This window comes from Setaria viridis, chromosome 5 (assembly GCF_005286985.2).
Source record: "Setaria viridis chromosome 5, Setaria_viridis_v4.0, whole genome shotgun sequence".
NCBI classification, from domain to species: domain Eukaryota; kingdom Viridiplantae; phylum Streptophyta; class Magnoliopsida; order Poales; family Poaceae; genus Setaria; species Setaria viridis.
In genome coordinates this window covers 44,698,054-44,717,664 of record NC_048267.2, presented here as the reverse complement: position 1 = coordinate 44,717,664, position 19,611 = coordinate 44,698,054, and the positions used below count along the sequence as shown (strand labels likewise).

At 47.6% G+C, this 19,611-nt stretch overlaps 3 protein-coding genes across 4 annotated transcripts; 2 read left to right on the top strand and 1 right to left on the bottom strand.

Moving 5' to 3' along the window:
- LOC117857468 (transcription factor ICE1) lies at nt 1-2,785 on the top strand. The gene is made up of 4 exons (XM_034740129.2): nt 1-795; nt 1,780-2,007; nt 2,203-2,373; nt 2,475-2,785. Exons 1-4 carry the CDS (start codon nt 148-150, stop codon nt 2,556-2,558), a joined length of 1,131 nt encoding a protein of 376 aa, XP_034596020.1. The 5' UTR covers nt 1-147; the 3' UTR covers nt 2,559-2,785.
- A 1,342-nt stretch (nt 2,786-4,127) lies between these two features.
- On the top strand, nt 4,128-8,663 carry LOC117857467 (aspartokinase 1, chloroplastic). The gene is made up of 13 exons (XM_034740128.2): nt 4,128-4,560; nt 4,968-5,050; nt 5,133-5,173; nt 5,263-5,417; nt 6,047-6,196; nt 6,274-6,369; nt 6,546-6,662; nt 7,221-7,340; nt 7,431-7,523; nt 7,600-7,716; nt 7,871-7,987; nt 8,089-8,151; nt 8,254-8,663. The coding sequence occupies exons 1-13, from the start codon at nt 4,174-4,176 to the stop codon at nt 8,377-8,379; spliced, it is 1,665 nt and encodes a 554-aa protein (XP_034596019.1). The 5' UTR covers nt 4,128-4,173; the 3' UTR covers nt 8,380-8,663.
- Nucleotides 8,664-11,721: 3,058 nt separating this feature from the next.
- LOC117856795 (auxin response factor 4) lies at nt 11,722-17,095 on the bottom strand. 2 transcript variants are annotated; one of them, XM_034739185.2, is made up of 15 exons: nt 16,885-17,095; nt 16,644-16,750; nt 16,453-16,548; nt 16,280-16,336; nt 16,021-16,179; nt 15,822-15,906; nt 15,494-15,584; nt 15,250-15,414; nt 14,980-15,099; nt 14,782-14,854; nt 14,524-14,695; nt 13,511-14,433; nt 12,705-12,895; nt 12,449-12,621; nt 11,722-12,175 (listed from the first exon to the last, which is right to left on the bottom strand). In XM_034739185.2, exons 1-14 carry the CDS (start codon nt 16,937-16,939, stop codon nt 12,486-12,488), a joined length of 2,430 nt encoding a protein of 809 aa, XP_034595076.1. In that variant the 5' UTR covers nt 16,940-17,095; the 3' UTR covers nt 11,722-12,175; nt 12,449-12,485. The 2 variants fall into 2 exon arrangements, with proteins under 2 accessions (XP_034595076.1, XP_034595077.1); XM_034739186.2 differs by having other exon boundaries at nt 16,021-16,176.
- Nucleotides 17,096-19,611: the final 2,516 nt, after the last annotated feature.

The window sequence follows — 19,611 nt, the reverse complement described above, 5'->3', positions numbered from 1 at the left end:
TCCTCCCCCTATAAGAGGGCAACCAAGGCTTCGGCGCTCTGGGCGGAGAGAAGAGAGAGAGAGTTGCCACTACTGAGCCGCAGAAGAGAAGGATAATTAGTGAGGAGACCGATCGACAAGGAGCGGAGGAGGGGCGTGGCGGTAGCCATGGACAACTCGGCGCCGGGGAAGCTGGACGAGATCGAGGGAGGGGGAGGGGCGGCCGGGGACTGGGCCTACCTCTCGTCGGACGGGATGGCCTCCGGCTCCTTCCCGCTCTTCCCCTTCCCCAGGGACGCCCTCTCCACGCCGACGCCCGCCTCGCTGCTCCTCTCCATGGACCCCGCGGCGCTCTTCGACCTCCACGGCGCCTTCGCCCCGCCCTCCTCCTCCACCCCCGGCGGTGGCGGCGGCTCCGCGCTGCCTGCCTTCCACGACTTCACCTCCAACAACCCCTTCGACGACGCCGGGCAGTTCCTCGCCGCGCCCCCGCCGGCGCAGGCGGAGCACCAGCAGGTGCAGAAAGGTGGGTTCTTGGCGCCGGCGGCGGCCCCGGCCTTCGTCCACGGCGGGATGGACTGGGACGACGACGAGGAGATCGAGCACAGCGTCGACGCGTCATCCATGGCCATCTCAGCCTCCATGGAGAATGCTGCGGGCGCGGCCACGGGTGGAGGTGGCGGTGGCGGCGGCAGCGGGAGGGGCAAGAACAAGAAGGGGCTGCCGGCCAAGAACCTCATGGCGGAGCGCCGCCGCCGGAAGAAGCTCAATGACCGCCTCTACATGCTGCGCTCGGTGGTGCCCAAGATCAGCAAGGTGATCCACCGTGGCCTCTCCATATTCGTCTCTTGTATCTATCGCTTCCCATCTGTGCTGCATGTTTTAGTTTATCCTTACACTGATGTTTGTGATAATGGTGGTGTTCTAGCATTATGGTAGGATTTTATTACGATCATGTCACTTTACTATGTGTGAATTTTGGCGATGAATTCTTGAATTGTCTATGTTTAGATCCAAAAGCTACTCTCTTTGGTAGATCTATGGCACGCCTAGTAGCTATATGTGCCTATGTTCATTGCTTTAGCTAGCAGCGGATAGCGCCTTCATACGTTGAAAGCGGTCTTCTTTCTTTCATGGTAAATCATATACAGAAGTATATATGTATGCTTTTGATTACTCCTTATGTTAGACTGTAAATTTTTATCATGTAATTTTGAGCACCAAATGGAATTACTGTTACTTTTCATTTCCTTGATGATTGGTTTACTGTCCACCCATGGTAATTTCAGTTACGTACTTGAAATGTTTTCCCGTATTGTTTAATTCTTACTTATTGGGGCCTTCAGTTCTGAGACATGCCCAGATTCATTGATGCAAGGTTAACACAGTCCCATGCACGACATGTCACTGAAAGCGATCCATCAACCCATAGCTTGTGAGATAATGAATTGTTTGTTTTTCTTTCTTTCTGATTTCTGTTAATGATGATTCTCGGTTTTGCAGGCTTTTTTCTACGTATTGCTGTTTTATCCTAAACAATATGTGCACTTGGAAATTTAACCATGATGGTACATGTTTGATTGTAATCAACTTATTTTTCTAGTTCATCCCAATGATCAAGATTGTTTTGAACAATAAAAGAAGACTTCAAGTACAACTATTAAGATACATGACAAGTTGCAGTGTATCAATGCAACGCCATTTACAAGTAACACATTTTTAATGCAGCAGGACAGCTCATTCATGTTTAACGATATAGTAGTTGATTAGCTCATCAACAGTTTTCTTCTCATGTGACAGATGGATAGGGCTTCCATCCTTGGTGATGCAATTGAGTATTTGAAGGAACTCCTGCAGAGGATCAACGATCTTCACAATGAAATTGAGTCTGCTCCAAGCTCTTCGGTTGTTGGGCCAACATCAGCTAGCTTCCATCCGTCGACGCCCACATTGCAAACATTTCCTGGACATGTCAAAGAGGAGCTTTGCCCAGCCGCATTCCCTAGCCCTAATGGGCAGCAAGCCACGGTTAGTTTGATTATGAACTAATTCTAAGTTGGGAGTCACAACCTAAGTCTGTTTTATGCTCAACATTCATATACTGAATGTTTTACAGTTCATATTAGTACCAGTACGTTATTTGTGCAGGTTCTTCATCCTTTACTTCTTTTTTGAGAATTGTGCATGATACTGAATGAGATACACCAATCTTGTTGGCCTCAGGTTGAAGTCAGGATGAGGGAAGGGCATGCAGTCAATATCCACATGTTCTGCGCGCGTAGGCCAGGCATCCTGCTGTCCACAATGACAGCTCTGGACGGCCTGGGTCTCGACATCGAGCAGGCAGTCATCAGCTGCTTCAATGGGTTTGCAATGGATGTCTTCCGAGCTGAGGTCTGTGCTCACCACATCATAACCATTTCTGCTTCTTATGGATTCAATTCAACCAAACCCAACGTTACTCGCCCTCTTCATATCTCTGTTGTCTGCTCCAGCAATGCGGGGATGGTCCTGGACTCGTGCCTGAAGAAATTAAGGCGGTGCTGCTGCACACTGCTGGTCTTCAAAACGCAATGTAGCTGGTCTGAAAACAAAGTGCTTCGATTCGGAAGTTAAGCTGTGCTGTTCATCGGTTTCTTGGTCAAGAGATGAGATGATGCTCGCCATCTAGGGATATGAAGTGATGATGTAACTATGGATTCTCTTTCGTTTAATGTCGAATTTTCTCTTTGGTACTGTGATGTAATAGAATCTATGTCGTGTGTTAAACAATCTGGTGAATGGTGATGAGATATAATCAGATTCAGTGCCATGTCGGTCAGAGATGATGCACATAGACTCCAGCAATGATTGTCACTGGCAGTGTGGCAGGCAAGCTGGGATATGGTCCTTGATCCAAATGAATTGAATCCTCTGGGTTCTTGGTAGTATTTATGCTAACTGTTTTGCAGTCAGTGAAGCCTGCCTGTTGAATGAATCCTGCCCCATGTGAAGACTGGGAGTGTGAGGCTACTAGATGAATCGGCTGATAGCTGATAAATAGTGAAGGATTTGTTGGGAATGGGATTGGTTGCGTCACTGCTCTGATTCCGTGATCCCTGCCTGCCTCCTACCTGCAGGATGCAGTTCTTGCCTTGAGCCATGTCCCTCCTAGACCACTGCGAGATCTGCAGTGCAGCTGCAGGGCTAACGGCTCTAACTTTAAACACATTTGTCCAATCTAGCGGGGTTAGGTGTGATAATCAATATTCCCATTAAAATGTCTGATATAACATGTAGTTTGACCTCTGTGATCGCAGATCAACGCTCGAGATATGAAACTGGCCAAAATCAAAACTCCAGTCCAGCAGAAGAGAAACTTTTTATGGATATTGTTGGGGTGTCACTTTGTCTATACAAAGATTGATTATTTTCTTCAAGCAAGTACATTGTTACACATAAGCGATCTCATAGTTCGTCTCATGCAATTGGTGTGGAGGAGAAAGAGCAAGGTGGGAGAAAGAGGTCGTTGTTTCGCGAAACAACTACCTCATAAGCTAAATTTCAGGACCACAAGACAACTTCACTATTGTACAAGTAGTTGTTGCCATGCAACTTATAATATTTCTTTACTCGTATGCACAAATCAAGAAATTATATAGTTTTATCAGACAACTTAGAAGACAATCCATTGTATGGGTTGTTTGTTAAATATAAGTCACCTCAAAATTACATGTCAATATATGAAACCGTATATTAGATAACATAAATGTACTTTCCCTAAACTAGCAATTTTCTCGTTTTTGAAATATGATACAAGGTATGACATATTTATCTCTAAAAATCTATATAGGTGAGTAATACTTGAGTTATCCATATACGTACCACATTTTACCCGATCATCCCCTTCCTTTTACTATTTTTCTTTTGTTATCTTGCACTTGCACTACACGTCGGCATGACGCTACTGTACTAGCGACACCCCATTAACACCACCATCACAACTATTTGAACTTTTTATAAAAATAAAAACTTATCTATTGTAATTTCTTAAGTTCCTATATGGTCCTGAAATAGTCCAGAAATGGATTCCATAGCTTACGACTCGGTTTCCGTCTTGATGGCCTTAACACGTAAACACAAAAACCCGCCTTCTCGCGGGGGTCCCTAATCTCGGCTGCTGACAGCCTGGCAGTGTATAGAAGGTGCTAAGAAATGGCGACCTCAGTGCGATCGGCAGCAGCGCCGCGCCGCCTCGCTCCGTCGGCACCTCCGGCGAGCGCCGGGCATGTCCGAGGATTGGCGCGCTTCGGTAATCGAACCGGGCCCCTCGGTGCCCGAGGATTGTCAATGGTGGTTGCCGACTCCACCCGCCGTCGGGCCAAGTTTGGCAGCGGGGACAGCGTCCTCGGGGCTCCCGTCCTTGGAGGGCCCGGGGCGGAATTGGGGGATCAGTTGAGCGTGGTGATGAAGTTCGGGGGATCCTCGGTGTCGTCGGCCGCGAGGATGGAGGAGGTTGCCGACCTCATCCTGGCGTTCCCCGAGGAGCGCCCCGTCGTCGTCCTCTCTGCAATGGGGAAAACCACCAACCTCCTGCTCCTCGTACTGATCGCATCTCCCTGCTTTTGATTGATTCCACATTAGGCTCTAGCTCTGCAATCTTTCTTTGCTTTACCAAAAGTTTAATATTCCCTTTGGCTGCATAATTCACTGGTTGAATGCATCAAGAAGAATCTTCATCAATCACCTAAAGTAAAGTTTTCATCTTTATCAGTGATTATTTTCCTTGCGACTAATAATGGATCTGTAGGCCTTTGTAGATGCTAAATAGTCTCTTTGCCCATCAACAATAACTATAAACAAAGGTACAGTTAACTATACTGAACCTTTATACAGGATTGACTCTTGCATTGTTGCATAGATCCTCGAGAACAGGGTTAACTACTCCTAGGACATTTTGGGCATTGTTTAATGGATACACTCAAGTGCAGTATATGCGTTTTTTTTAGGCTGGAGAGAAGGCAGTGGGTTGTGGAGTGATCCATGTTTCTGAAATCGAAGAGTGGAACACAATCAAAGACCTGCATATTAAGTATGCTTACTTTTCGGACGGTTTACTATTGGAATACTTGCAACAATTTCAATTGATGTTAGTCTGTTTACTGTCAATCCAGAACTGTTGATGAACTTGGACTGCCAAGATCCGAAATACATGGTAAAGGTTACAACATTAATAACCTTTTCTTCTGGATTTTCTGACCTTTACATAACAAAATTACCTTTTGCTGCACTCTGAACTTCTAGACATGCTGGATGAACTGGAGCAACTCTTGAAAGGTATCGCAATGATGAAAGAGCTGACACTTCGAACCAGAGACTACCTTGTTTCATTTGGAGAATGCATGTCCACACGGATCTTTGCTGCTTATTTGAACAAAATTGGTGTCAAAGCACGGCAGGTACTGCTTGACATTTCCTTCAATCACCTTAAATCAGTGTTCTTCTCAGGTTACGAGTGCACCAACCTTCATGAATTTGTTGTAATATTCCTCTCCTATTGTGGGATGCCCTGAAAATTTGATTAGTCACTGAATCTTTTACTGCTTAATCATTTCATGTTCTCAAGTCTCAGCTCATTTTGTTAGTTGCATTCCACTAGTATTCTGCAGAAATTTCACATTTCAATACTGATTCGTTCATTGATTTCTTTCATTGGTGGAAAAGATTCTTTGATTATTTTTATGATATTTAGAAATGTAAACTTGTTGGTTTAAATCTCTAGACTAGCCCAACCTGCTTGGGACTATGCTTCATTGTTGCTGGAAATGTACACTTGTGTGACTGATTCGGAATTGCCATAAACATACAATCAAGTGCTTGATTACAATCTGAACTGAACATTGTAATTTGAAGATAGGTTGTTGCTTGATTTTCCTTTCTCAGATGTCTCACTTTGATACAGGGACCCATAAATTTAACCAGACAGGCTGAAAATCCCCTATGTATATCCATATGTATCCAACTTCTTCAGCGTTATGCCCTGATGTAAACTCATGTTGGCTAATTCTATTTTCAAACTCTTGTGCAGTATGACGCATTTGATATTGGTTTCATAACAACAGACGATTTCGGTAACGCTGATGTCTTGGAAGCAACTTATCCTGCTGTTGCTAAGAGACTTCATGGAGACTGGATACGGGATCCAGCAATACCCGTAGTAACTGGATTCCTTGGGAAGGTATCTCATCACGAACAATCTATTCATTAACGAAGCAACTTATTATCTATCACAACTTCCATCACTTGCACTTGCAGGGCTGGAAATCAGGAGCTGTTACTACTTTAGGCCGAGGTGGTAGTGACTTGACTGCTACAACCATTGGTAAAGCCTTGGGACTGAGAGAAATTCAGGTCTATGTTAAGTCTGAATAGATATCAAATAAACCATATTTTTCTTTCTAACGACAAAATGTTGAGCCAACATTTGATTCATGCTAATAATTAAGCTAGCATGTACTTTCAAGAAAATTGTTGCTTATCCCCATTCACTGCATGTTTGGTCTGAAAGCAGACTGTGCCTATGATAGGTATGGAAGGATGTTGATGGTGTACTCACTTGTGATCCAAATATCTACCCACATGCAAAGACTGTTCCGTACTTAACATTTGAAGAGGCTACAGAACTTGCTTATTTTGGTGCCCAGGTATGCATTCATTTTGAGCGAAGATCAGAAACTTTTTTTTCCAAGAAATGTTTATGTATCTAAGATTGTTAAAGAAGATTCTAAAGTGGAATTGTGATTATACCTGGCAATGGCAATTGATAATTCATTTTGAGCACTACTGATTCTTTCTAAAAAAATATTTTGAGTGTCTAAGATTGTTCAAGAAGAGTATTCTTAACTAGATTACAATGATGGTAGGCACAAGATAATTCATGTTCGTTGCAGTTTTTCAGGACTTTATGTATTATATGTAACATCCTTCTCAACACAATGAATAAATACATCGTTCAGTTGCATGCTTTTGAAAAAGCAAACACTGCCAAACGCATTTTATACCTACACTCTTTAGTGCATTATTAAGAGTTCAGAAGATAAACTGAATGCCCTCTGTTGTTTATCCGAAATATGGTGTGTTGGTGGGCATTTGCATTTGTAATCATAATGAATTGTAGATGAAGCTCACGATGTCAGCCTTAGATACTCCTTTACTCAATATAACTTAGATTCATTACAATGGATTGTTCCGCTCCAATGCAGGTTTTGCATCCACAATCAATGAGACCTGCTAGAGAAGGTGATATACCAGTTAGGGTTAAGAATTCATACAACCCTAAAGCTCCAGGCACCCTTATCACTAAACAAAGAGAGATGGATAAGGTGTGTGTCAGAATATTCAAGGTGTATTCTCACAACATGTGTTTTGGCTCTCGTGGCATTGATTTTGCCCCCCCTCTTTTTCACTATTAGGTTGTACTTACTAGTATAGTGCTGAAGTCAAATGTCACTATGTTGGACATAGTGAGCACTCGGATGCTTGGTCAGTTTGGTTTTCTGGCAAGGGTACGTTGACCACTGAGCCATTTTGTTTACTTATATTTCATTGTATTCTTATCTCTGTATGTATGAGCTTGAGCAGGTATTTTCTATATTTGAAGATCTAGGCATATCTGTGGATTGTGTTGCCACTAGTGAAGTTAGCATTTCTGTGTCACTTGATCCATCAAAGATCTGGAGTAGGGAACTTATTCAGCAGGCAAGTGCTTCTATCTGAATGCCTAATGACAACTAGTTGTACTCTTACTGAATTTCATTCGGTCATAAGGAAAATTAGCAAGTAGAAGTACATGAGTTTGACACTATATCTGTTACTAATTCTCTGTGCTTCAATATTGTTACCAATCTTGTAGGAACTTGACAATGTAGTCGAAGAGCTTGAGAAAATAGCAATTGTTCATCTACTTCAGCAGAGGGCAATAATTTCGCTCATCGGAAACGTGAAACGATCATCTCTTATACTAGAAAAGGTACAGTACTTTGCACATTTTGAACAGAAATGTTTCTAGATTTTCCTGTCTTTGCTCTTTTGATATGCGAACCACACGCTAACCATCTTATAAATCTTCAGACCTTCCAGGTGCTGAGGAAATGCGGTGTCAATATTCAGATGATCTCACAAGGGGCATCCAAGGTACTAATTCGCTGTACCCAGAGTTATCATAGCAAACCAAACTGAGTGCCTCATGTATGCATGATCTGGCTCCAACGTTACCCATGCCTTCATCCTGCGCAGGTTAACATGTCGCTGATAGTTCATGACAGCGAGGCGAAGGCCTGCATCAAAGCCCTCCATCAGGCATTCTTCGAGGACGAGGATGTTCTCACACAAGTTGAAACGGAGAACCTGCTGGTGGGTTGACCGATACAGGTCGCCGTCTCCAGCATGTTATCCAGCATCAGCTCCACCTTGTCATCTATCTCCATCATCAGTGGCTTAATCCGCTTTGCGTGAACAGCATTGTGTATTTAATTTGTCAGTCTGCTTCCCACTGAATGGCTGAAAAAAGACATGGCTTTTTATTGTTCCCAACTCGGGTGAACACAACGAACACCGCTTGTGCATGAACACTGAATGGATGTTTTTGAGAGAGATAACAATGAGCAGTTGAACAGCATTTGAATGCACAGTTGTGCACACATCAATGAACACAGTGTGTACTCGCCATGGCTTCGCTATAATGGCAAGGATGTGGAGCATGTATGAACTATGCAAGTACGCGCGAGAGCGAGTATGATCCGGTCAAGCTGTGGCTGGGTTCGCTACTACAGGTCTACAGTCTACAAGAGTGCTACTGTGCCAGCTGTGATCACACGTACGTGCGCGTACTAGACCTGTAGTCTGTAGACCAGAGGACGACACCACCAGCGAGAGTAAACACGGTGTCTTGACAGTTGGAGGGGTCGTGTTGTTTTGCGTGTTCCACGAAAACGACTGCCGGTCTGGTCGTCTCCTGCGTGCAGTGCAACCACGTCAAAGATGCAGCGCTGACACGGGTTCCTGGACGTTCCCCGTCGGCGTCTCCCCAGGACGCGGCGGCGGGCCGGCCGGAGCTGGCCGGAGTAGCTACTACGAGCATTCACTTCGCTACAGCGTCGATCGGTAAACCCAATGCTGGTGTGTTTTTCAACGGAAGCGTCGGTGCCCGCGCCCGGCCTGCATACTCAGACCATACGGGAAGACGAAGACCGGGCGAGTCCGAGCACACCATTTCTGCTGCTCCGACGTCGACGCAAGGGGTGTTCGGCTGAGGAGGCTAAATCACATCGGATGTTTACAAACTAAGAGGATTAAGAGGGGAGTATTAAGAGGGTATTCGGTTCCTGGAGCTAAAGTTTAGTCTGTGTCACATCGAATATTCGAAGGCTAATTAGCAGAACTAAATATGAGTTAATTATAAAATTAATTACACAGATGGAGGCTAAACGGCGAGACAAATCTATTAAGCCTAATTAATCCATCATTAGCAAATGGTTACCGTAGCAGCACTGGTCAAATCATGGACTAATTAGGCTTAATAGATTCGTCTCGATGTTTAGCCTCCATCTGTGTAATGGATTTTGTAAATAGTCTATATTTAATACTCCTAATATCTAAACATTCGATGTGATAGGGGCTAAAGTTTAGCCTCGGGAACCAAACGGCCCCTAAACATAGTCTAATTATAAAATTAATTACACAGATAGAGGCTAATTCGTGAGATGAATCCATTAGACTTAATTAGTTCACAATTTGACAATGTGATACTACAGTAATCATTTGCTAATGATGGATTAAGTAGGCTTGATAGATTCATCTCGTGAATTAGTTTAGAGGTTCTACAATTAGTTTTATAATTAGTTCGTGTTTAGTTCTAATTACTATCCGAACGTGATAAGATTAAAGTCTAACACCTTTATCAAACAGCCCCGTAGCGTGAGAAAAACGAGGTCAGACTGTCAGAGACGACGACGAGGCGTGGGCGTGCTGAGGTAGGCGGAGGCTGGGGCCCAGGCGCTGCGGCCACGAGTAAAGCCGGCCTTGTCGCCACGCGCTTGGACTGGCCTGCGGCCTGCCAAGATCCATTTCCCGTCCGCGTCATTGGTTGGGCCCCAGCCCGGTGCGGTGCAGCGCGCGGCGGCCCCACCTGCCTCTCTCTTGGTGGGCTGGGCTGCTGGGCTCGCTTGCCTCTGCACTGCTGCTGTACCAAACGACGACGCGGATCCATCCAACCGCCCAAACTAGTCAGTGATAGCTGCCGCTGCAGTTTGAAGTAGTCCCAGCCGCTGAGGACGACGCTACTACAGTAGTCAGCACTCAGCAGGTCAGTAGCACAGCAGCCCACGGCGTAATGAATACGGTATAAATGCGCCTCGGAGTGGGGCCCTCGACTGCACGGTGGGCCCGGCATGTCAGTTTCGTCATCCCGTTGTACTGCTGCTACTGCATCTCGCTTCAGTGCAATCTGACCTCTGCTGCCTGCTGCTGCAACAGGCAGAACGCAGGCGGAGGCTGGCCGGGCCGCCGGGGGGGCAGTAGCGCCGGTACGCGAGGCCATGATGATTCCCCCTGCGTCCTCGACAGGGAGAACCGAGCGCGAACCCTACCAGATCGCCGCCCCGTCGTCACCCGCCGTGTCCAGATCCAGTCAAACTGCTCGTAGATGAGGATCGAGATCGACGTCTTTAATTCCTTCTTTTTTTGCCAAAAAAAAGGAAAAGGAAATTCGACCGGCCGGGGTCCAGCACCTAGTCAAAGCTTCGACCCGGCTTGGGCGTGGCGCACTCCACTGCTGCTGCATCCGTGGTAGGCCATGGTGGGAGCAGGCGGTGCCACGACAGCCACGACAGCGGCCGCCGCAGCAGTGACTGACCGGCGCTCGTAGGAAGGATTGGCACGTTCCCGCGCCGGACCCATGGAGATGGAGGCAGGAGGCAGGCAGCGCACGAGACCGGGTGCAGCGAATCTCATCGCCTCGCCACGTTTCGACCCCATCCGGCCTCGCGCACATCGCAAAAGCGAGGTCACTTTACACGGCTGTGTACGCTCGTGTTCCGGTGTCCTCGCCGGATCGGAGGCAAAACCATGTTGACCGGCCGAGGCGGCGCCGGTGCACGCACGCTTCCTTCGAGTCCGAGCCAGCGCAACTGCCACTGTAATTGCAAGCCGGGGAAGCAACTACGTGGACGGGTCAAACAAGATACTGATGGCGCCAAGTGGGGAAGGAAAGAAATACACTTGGCCTTTCACGACCTGCCCAGTGCCCACCTGCCTCGCCGCACGCTGTTTTTTTCCACGGGGAGGGGAGGCAAGGGGCCAACGGCGCAGCACGGGGGGAGGCAGGCAGGCAGGATCAGCGTCCGTCAACCACACCCTTCCGTAGGTTGGTTGGTTGGATGTCCCGGCTCACTTTCCCTGGAATTGCTCGGCACCACCAACGCTTCCGTGGTCTCCCTCATTACCAAAACACACCAAAAGCGGACAAGGATTCGTGTCCACAACTCAAGAGTCCCAGCTCGACTTGCCTTGCTCTGCGCAATCGCGTTGCATCACCCGGCAGGGAGGAGATAAGGAGAAGGGCCCCGCCAGACAATTGCCGCTCGCTCCGGCATTACCATCGCCAATCATGCATGACAAAAATAGAGGGTGTGCCTTGCCTTTAGGTCACCGTCGCCATCACAGGGATTGCAAGCGACATGAATTTGTTTACACCAATAAAGCATCTGAGGGCAGCAAGGGGAGGTGCCTGGGGTCCTCTATTAACTCTCTTACTATAATACATTCAGTGAGAAGATCAGACATACATATACCAGTGTTTGTCATTTATCTCACGCTACAGAGCTAGCTTACAGGGATTAAAAAGCCGCGAATAGCTGGTTAATACAAAGGTACTGCTACTGCTTGCTACTACTGGACTGGGTAGATAAATATTTACATCCAAAAGGGTGAGAGAGGCAAATCAGCAATAAAAATAACAATAAGAACCTCGGCCCTTCAACTTTCTGCCAAGAGCAAACCGCGGAGAAGTAAATTGACAGGTCTACACTTCCCTACTAAACCCAGACGGATGGGATGGGATGGGCTGCAACAGACAAGCAAAAGATTTGAGGTGTTACTTGGCTGGGACCCGGCACAATGCAAGTTCCTCTTCATGCATCGTCAGCTTCCTTCACACAACCTACATACACATGCCAAAAAGCGATAGCAGGAAGATTAGTCCCCTTCGGTGCAGCTTATCATGGCAAACAGCAGCACCATGTGACGAAAGCCTACTGCATGCTGAATATTACAATGCATTTACAGATATTAAAATTACCATCCCTAAACTTTAGCTTTGCTTTAGTAACATGCCATCTTTCTTTCCATATAGATGTTTCTTTAGTTTATTTAAAAACTCATTTTCCATAAATTATACAGAACAAAATACTAAGGACCAATTTGGTGGACTTACCTAGTTATCTAAAATGCTTGCTGCAGGCAGACAAGCCCTACTCATTTGTGGCTGCACATACTTCACCAGCAGCTGGAGGTTCCTCCTTTCTTGGGGCAGATGATTTTGAGTTCATCTTCTGGACCTCCTCCTTCGTGTAAATGTAGATCTTGCGCACTATGCTGCAGAACTCTCTGCTCAATAAAATAATGCACTGTGTCAATATTGGAATGAAAGCTCATACACTTATCGAGCGAGCACTAAGATAAGGACATACTCCCACGGGTCATCTCCCACAAGCATCATATCACCCTCATTGTCGGTATAAACAATCTGCCAGTTCTTGTTAGCAGATACCAATTCACCCTCAAATTCAAACATTTTGTCTAGTTCTGCTTTGAGCTCATCATAGTCACTGAACTTTGAGAGGTCCACAGATCTGCCAAGTGCAACTCCTTGCTTATGAACCTGGAGAATGTTGAAAGAGAAGCGTAAATTGAAGAGGATAGACCTCCAGAAAAATGTAGGCACTACAAATATGCAATGTTGTAATCTGTAAAAAGTAAAAACAAGGCACTCTACACAGGACTGAATAATCCATTATTTAATCATGAAAACATAAATGAACACCAAAATAAATCCACGCAGAACAGGAAAGGATCTATGTATCATCAAGCAGATCACGTTTAAGTGCTGTCTTTTTCCCCCCAAATAATAACAATCAGCAGCACTAATGTAACCACAAAACCATTGAAGCTTATATCACATGGACAAACCTAAAATTAGGCAACCTAGGAGGCACATCAAGCAATCACTGTCTGGTTTTATTAGTGTCAGCCAAAAGAACAATTTTCAGTTAAGGGACAGTCAAGTGGTCTGTTTGGATAAGGGAGGTTCAGGATCCAAATCCCTAGGATTTAAACAATTCTTGAGCAATACTCACTACCTAAACAAGGCTATAAATCGCTTTTGCTTCGATAAATGAATGTGCCAATAACTGCTAGGACATTCCTATTCATTTGCACAGACAGGATAACATAAGTACAGACAAGTTATGTCCATGAACAGGTAAAACAACCGTACCTTCGTGCAACTCCTTGTTGAAGCACCCTGGGACTTGCTTTGAATATCTTTTGAACTTTGTGTAGCTTGCTGAATGCTTTTCTCATTCTCAGTTGATGTTCCAGCTGTGCTTACAGACCCCTCAGGCAAGCATTCAGTTTGCACGGGTTGCAATTCATTCACCGATGCTGATGGTTGAGTTTGTACCACATGCTCCCGCATTGCAGACATCGGAGAGCTCAACTGAATAGGAGATGCACTCGCGGTATCAACTTTGAACCCAAAAATCTTAAACCCGCTGCCTTCTCTTGTCTTCTCTAAATCAAATGGAGCAACCGTTGCGTGAGGTCTGACAACTCGTGGCTGTTCAACCAGGGGGAATGGCTGATTCAACCAATTTGATGGATTCTGTCCATATCTGAAACCCTGCTGATCAGTTGTGTTACCATAGACCGTATTCTGATCGCTCCAGAATCGCAACTCGTTGTTTGCTGTTTGCGTCCTTGTGCTTGATTCAACAGTCAGAGAAGGTTGCTGAGGCATAAAGAAGTATGGGTCCGCAAAGCGATGAGCTGAGCCTTGATCTTGAAACTGATTGTTGAAAGAAAGACGGTGCTGATTGTCATCAAAAGTTTGCATAAAGAACCCCTGGGTATCTCCAAATGATTGAGAGGATGTACGGGCATCCTTGAATGCAGAACGGTTGTCCTTGAAATCAGTTTCACGCCTTCCCAATGGCATCCAATTATCCATAGAGGGTCTCTGCTGAAAACTAGTGTGGGTTTTCCCATTGGGTGATGGGGACCACATCATAGGTTTCTGAACAGTGGCATCAGAGTCGGTACTTTCATTCATGTTGTTTCTCAAGGTCATCTGCTCTTGACCTTGCAAGACCGAGTTTTGATGTTGTGTTTGAGCAGAACCAATATCAACCTTAGATGCACCTGCAAATTGCACAGATAATTTGAACAGCATTAGCAAGGTTGTATTTTTCATCACCCTTACGCTTGAAACTGAAATGATCTCAAACTTGCCTTCTTTTGTAAGAACAGATGATTCAGGTGAAGGCTGGGGAGCATTTTGTCTAGGTCTCTTGACTCTAGAAGAAACTGGAAGGGGGTTGACAGGAGGTGATGAGGCAGGCTCTATCTTCCAAGGAGAGACCCTTTCTGGACGTGGGATAGTTGAAGGCTCATCCCAACGCACCTACAATAATAATAAAAAAACCAATCCTCCATAAGCACAAAAGTTTCGATCATAATGGCAGTAGTAAACATTAAACAAGCAGTTACCTTCAAGTATCTCCAACTTGAATCAGGCCATAGTGGGTCAAGATTTTCACAACCAACTATAGTACCAGTAAACCTACAGGACAAGATAACGATATATCACAATAATTACTTTGAGTAACGGCAAATAACCACCAGAGAGAATGCTGCGACGAGGTGACAAGAAACAAGGCGAGTACAGAAGGCCAATAAGATAATTACCTCTGCTCTGGTGCCTCTTCACCTTCAAACCGCATCCTAAATCTCATCCCAATAGAATAATTGTTTTTTAATGACTCCATATACTGATCATATGGTATGATGAACTCTGAGGGGCTCGTCCTAACATTGGTATTTAGAGATCAGACACAGGGTACACTATCTTTAGTTAGAACAGATTGCAGGTCACAATCTCATGCAAGATAACCAAGACAAATCAGTATATTTGTCTCAAAAATGTAATCGGCTTTTTTTGCAGACATTTCAACATACCTAGGTTTGTAGTACACAGTGAACATGGATTTAGTGTTGATGGCATGCCAAGCAGTTGCAAGGACTCCGAGGTGCATGCTTTGGCTAGATATGACTGAAGAAGGTATGTTCGACAGCTGCCTCATAGCCCGCCTAACACCAACTCGAAGTTCACCATTTTCTCCTCTGCAGAAGGCACAACAGAAACTTAGCACTGGATTGGGAAATTGCTATCATGCTTGGTGGGCAGGGAACATCAACAGACCTGAGGAAAATGAAGGCGTCGCCAGCAACAAGCCTTTTAGAACTAACAAACACACTCCAGCCACTCTGAAGGAGATGCCTCCTAGGTTGCCCTGACGATTTTGCATAAACCCATCAATGATCCACATCAAGTACATAAACAAGGTTTTCAGTAGACAGATGCAATATATCATAGTGAAAATTTGGCTATGATAAATTACAATTACTGCCCAAATCGGCATCGCACAAGACAATTACAGTAATGGTGCAACAGATCGAACAAACCCAAAGCATAGACGACCAGTGAAAAGGATGCAATAAATCCCAGGGAAGAGAGGAACACAACTTACCACGAAAGATGTGGCGGAAGCGCCACTCCATGCCATGCAGATCCTTCGCCACAAGCTCCTGTGTGGGAGGCGACTGGGTCATATCCTGCCGACAAAACAAAGGAGATAAGCTCACCCGGAGACGGACATCTTAAGCAGAAGTACATGCGTCTCTGTTCTATTATTAGTAGAAAATCAACAAGGGATGGAGAACACACACCAGGGGAGGGAGGCACTCGTCAGCGTGGCGGCGCAGCACAGAGAAGCCACCGTGTGTGCTGGTGTCGGACGCGGTGAGAGTCTTGCAGAAGGACCTGACTGCTGGCCTCGGCGTGGCGGCAGACCCAGAACTCGCCTTCTCAGCCGCTACCTCGTTCTGCTGCACGAGCGAGCAGCGCGCAAGTAAGCATCTGCTCATACCGAAAAAAAAAATCCCCAAATACACGCCCAAAATGAACCCTCTGGAGTCAATAGACTACCTCGGGCTCTGGCATCAGCATGATCTGTGCGTAGACCTCGTCGGTATCCGTCTCCGCCTGTTAAAATTGGGAGAGCTCGTAAGCATCCAGACTGAAATTGCTGGCCGCAGAGAAAAGAGACGCGAATTGGCAGCAAAATTGGGGGGGGGGGGCACAGCGGGAAGAGGAGGAACCTTGAGCTCGACGTTGAGCACGCGGCAGAGCAGCTTGGAGGGCAGATCGTAGAGTCGCATCTGGTTTCCGGCGACCTGGTTCATGGACGCCTCCACCTGAAAAGACCCCAAGCAGCACAAAATCAGCGCCAGGAACAGAGGAAACCAGGTCCAGCGGAAGCAGGGGAAGCGGTTGTAGCTGGAGAAGGTACCTGCTCGATGTGTCCCTGCGGGAAGTAGAAGACGAGGTCACCGGGGCGCGGGACGGTGACGAGCGGGCCGGCGCAGGCGCGCCAGAGCTCCGGGTACAGCGGATCCCCTGCCGGAACACAGCCACCCATGAGCACGAGAGCACGGGTAGCCCAGCCGGGAGAGCCGGCGAGCGGAAGGGAGAGAAAAACCCAGCAGCCCGCCGAAGCTGACCGGATCTGGCCGCCGGAGCGGCGCGCGTACCTGAGTTCGACGGTGCCTGGGGCGTCGGCGGCGGCGCCATGATGGCGGGCGGCATCTGCCTCGGATCGGGTGGCGGCGGCGGCGGCGGGGGAAACCCTAGAAGGAGGGAGGTGGGGAGGGAAAGGGGAAGGCAGGCGGAAAGGGGGAGGCAGCGGCAGCAGCAGTCGAAGGGGGAGAAATGTTTTTGTGGGGGGGAGGAAGGAGATGGGGTAGGGGGATTTGGTGTGGTCTCTTTGTAGGGAGTAGAGAGAGACACACCCACGAGCCCCCTCCTCAATCCTAGAGAGAGATAGGAACAAGAGGAGAGAGAGGGAGAGGGAGAGGGAGAGGGAGAGGGAGGCGGGCAGTGCAAGGCAGGCGCGGTGGCGTTCGGACAAAAAGAAAGCCGAGAGCCGGTGGTGACCCGACCGACCGCGTTGGCTTTCCTTCGCCTCACGCCCTTCTCGTTCTCAGCGAGGACCACCGGTTCGGTCCGGGCGGGCGGCTCGGCCCGGTTCGTCTGGTGGGTCCGGGCCTGTGCTTGCGTGTGCGGGGCTGTCTGGTCTTTTACCGGCCTGCAGCAGCGAGCGATGGGTTGGGGGGGGGGGGGGGGGGGGGGGGGGGCTGGCTGGTGGGTGCAGTGCTGTGCAGCAGAGCACTGACGACGGCCGCTGCCGCGCACCTCACCACCACACCTACGGACGCACACGGCTTTATAGGGGGCGCAATTCATTGGAGAATGGACACCTACGCCACAACAGTGCCCTCTCTCTCTCTGCTGCACTGCACCGCCCTGCTATGCTGTTCTTTTTCTTTTTTTTCCTCCGAATAAAATGTGAACATGGCCGAGGTTTTCTTTTTTCATAAGAAAAATGGCCGAGGTTGTTTTTTGATACCGAAAAATTCACCGCAACGAACATGAAGCGCTGGCTGCCATTCATTTCCGTGTGGCTTTTCAGGTCCACTCGTGAGTCGTGACTCGTACTAGCAAGAAGGCCTCGTTAATGGCGTGTCTTACTGCTAAACATTACGAGTAGTATGCCAGCAGGCTAGATGTGGAATTAACAGTACAGTAAACATGAATGGTTCCTGGAATTGCACTGCTGTTTTGGTTTTTTTGTTTGATCGTGGAGGCAAATCCTAAAGTGATGGGCAATTGTTGAATGTGTCTGCAGAGAATTAACGTGTTGAAGTCCAACTGACACGTCACACTTCCAATTATTAGTCCACATTAATATTACTCTTTTTATGAAAAATACGAGATATTTTCCGGTGGCGGAAATGGACAGGGAAGACTTGAGAGGTCTTAGCCATTCTATTTTTGCGACCAGTGGCACTCCCTTTCGTTGCATTTTTATCCCACGAATGGACTAGCAGCTAATGTGATAAGCCTCTCTTTTCCACACTACGATGGGTCAGTTCAGCCATGGTTTTCTTTTCCACGCCCAGGTGTGGAATTCCGGCAAGCGATGGATGCAGGTACCCAAGAAATAAAAAAGGAAGGGGGGGTTGGATTTTCGGCGAAGCAAAGCAGAGCTTGAACTGGAAGTGTTAAGCAAGGTCAAGAGTATTTTATCGCGGCCCATAAAAGGCAAGGCAGAGGAAGCCCCTAAACGGAAATCAATAGAAAACCCCTGTCCCTGCCCTGGCAGCCAACCAACGTCCTACACGTACGCGCAGATTTCTTTTTCCGGGGCGAAAAGAGGGGGCGCCGGAGCTCACCTACGCTGATGGCATAAATGGGGGCATTAACGAGGGCGTCCACCCTCAACTTGGTGATGGTACTGTTCCCCTAATCTAGGCTGGTGGGGCCCAGTGTTTAGAGAAGAAGAAGAAGATAAACACGCACAGCTTTATGCCTGCAAATTACTCTATCAGCGAGCAATGGCGACAAATGATATGTGGCCAGCGCTTTTTCTTCCCTTCTTTCTTTCTGGTTCTGAATATTATTAGCGCATAATAAAGTGGGGAGGCCAAAGGAAAAGGCAGCTCAGCTCGCGTGCGAGCACACCATCACCAACGCAACAGCGCAGAGAGCCAGAGAGATTAACAACCTCATCGCGAGGGTTTAGTAGTTTAATCAGGATGGAAGGATTTGGATGTCCGTCCCGACGAAAGAAAGGAAGAAAGAGGGGCCAATAATTGCGGTGTGAAAGGAACAGAAAGTGGCGGAGGGGGTTTTTGGGCTCGGGCCGGCCGCGGCTGACGGCGACGGGGTTGGCGCGCCGGGGGCGAGGGGGGCAGGCGCGGCGGTGTCGCGGCATCGGACGGCACGCGGGGCGGGGGGGCGCTCCTGTTCCCGTCGCCGGGGGCCTTCCAATAAACTAATCGCAAAGGCAACAGTGACAGCAGCAGCGGCAGCAGCATCGTCTCGGCATCTCCACCACACCCCGATCAGCCGATTAATCTAATCCCATCGGCTAATCCCGCTGCCTCATCGCGGTGGATTAAACTAATCCCGCGGCTGTGTGGCGCCCGGGCCCCCACCTTTGACGTGCTCCGCGGGCGCGCGCATGGATGGACGCCGCGGCGATAATCCTAGGTTGCGAGGAGGAGGAGGAGGGCGCTGTCTCCTGTTGCCTCGCAGCGCAGCCGGTCTCGTCGCCGTCATCATTACCGGGTCATTAGCGACGATAATTACTCCTCCTCCCTCCAGGATTTGTTTAGTTTATCGTATCCTGACGTGAAGACCTAACCTGCCGCCTAGCCTACCACCACCACCAGGCGCTACTGCTCCTGCACTGCTGC

Excerpts from the sequence above, each read along its gene's own strand:
- LOC117856795 (XM_034739185.2), bottom strand. The coding sequence starts at position 16,939 with ATGCCGCCCGCCATCATGGCGCCGCCGCCGACGCCCCAGGCACCGTCG. Across the intron at positions 15,100-15,249 it reads ACTGTGTACTACAAACCTAG|GACGAGCCCCTCAGAGTTCA; the intron begins GTATGTTGAAAT and ends TACCAATGTTAG. Across the intron at positions 14,855-14,979 it reads GAAGAGGCACCAGAGCAGAG|GTTTACTGGTACTATAGTTG; the intron begins GTAATTATCTTA and ends CTTGTCCTGTAG.
- LOC117857467 (XM_034740128.2), top strand. The coding sequence starts at position 4,174 with ATGGCGACCTCAGTGCGATCGGCAGCAGCGCCGCGCCGCCTCGCTCCG. Across the intron at positions 5,051-5,132 it reads ATCAAAGACCTGCATATTAA|AACTGTTGATGAACTTGGAC; the intron begins GTATGCTTACTT and ends CTGTCAATCCAG. Across the intron at positions 7,524-7,599 it reads AGTTTGGTTTTCTGGCAAGG|GTATTTTCTATATTTGAAGA; the intron begins GTACGTTGACCA and ends GAGCTTGAGCAG.
- LOC117857468 (XM_034740129.2), top strand. The coding sequence starts at position 148 with ATGGACAACTCGGCGCCGGGGAAGCTGGACGAGATCGAGGGAGGGGGA. Across the intron at positions 796-1,779 it reads TGGTGCCCAAGATCAGCAAG|ATGGATAGGGCTTCCATCCT; the intron begins GTGATCCACCGT and ends CTCATGTGACAG. Across the intron at positions 2,008-2,202 it reads CTAATGGGCAGCAAGCCACG|GTTGAAGTCAGGATGAGGGA; the intron begins GTTAGTTTGATT and ends TGTTGGCCTCAG.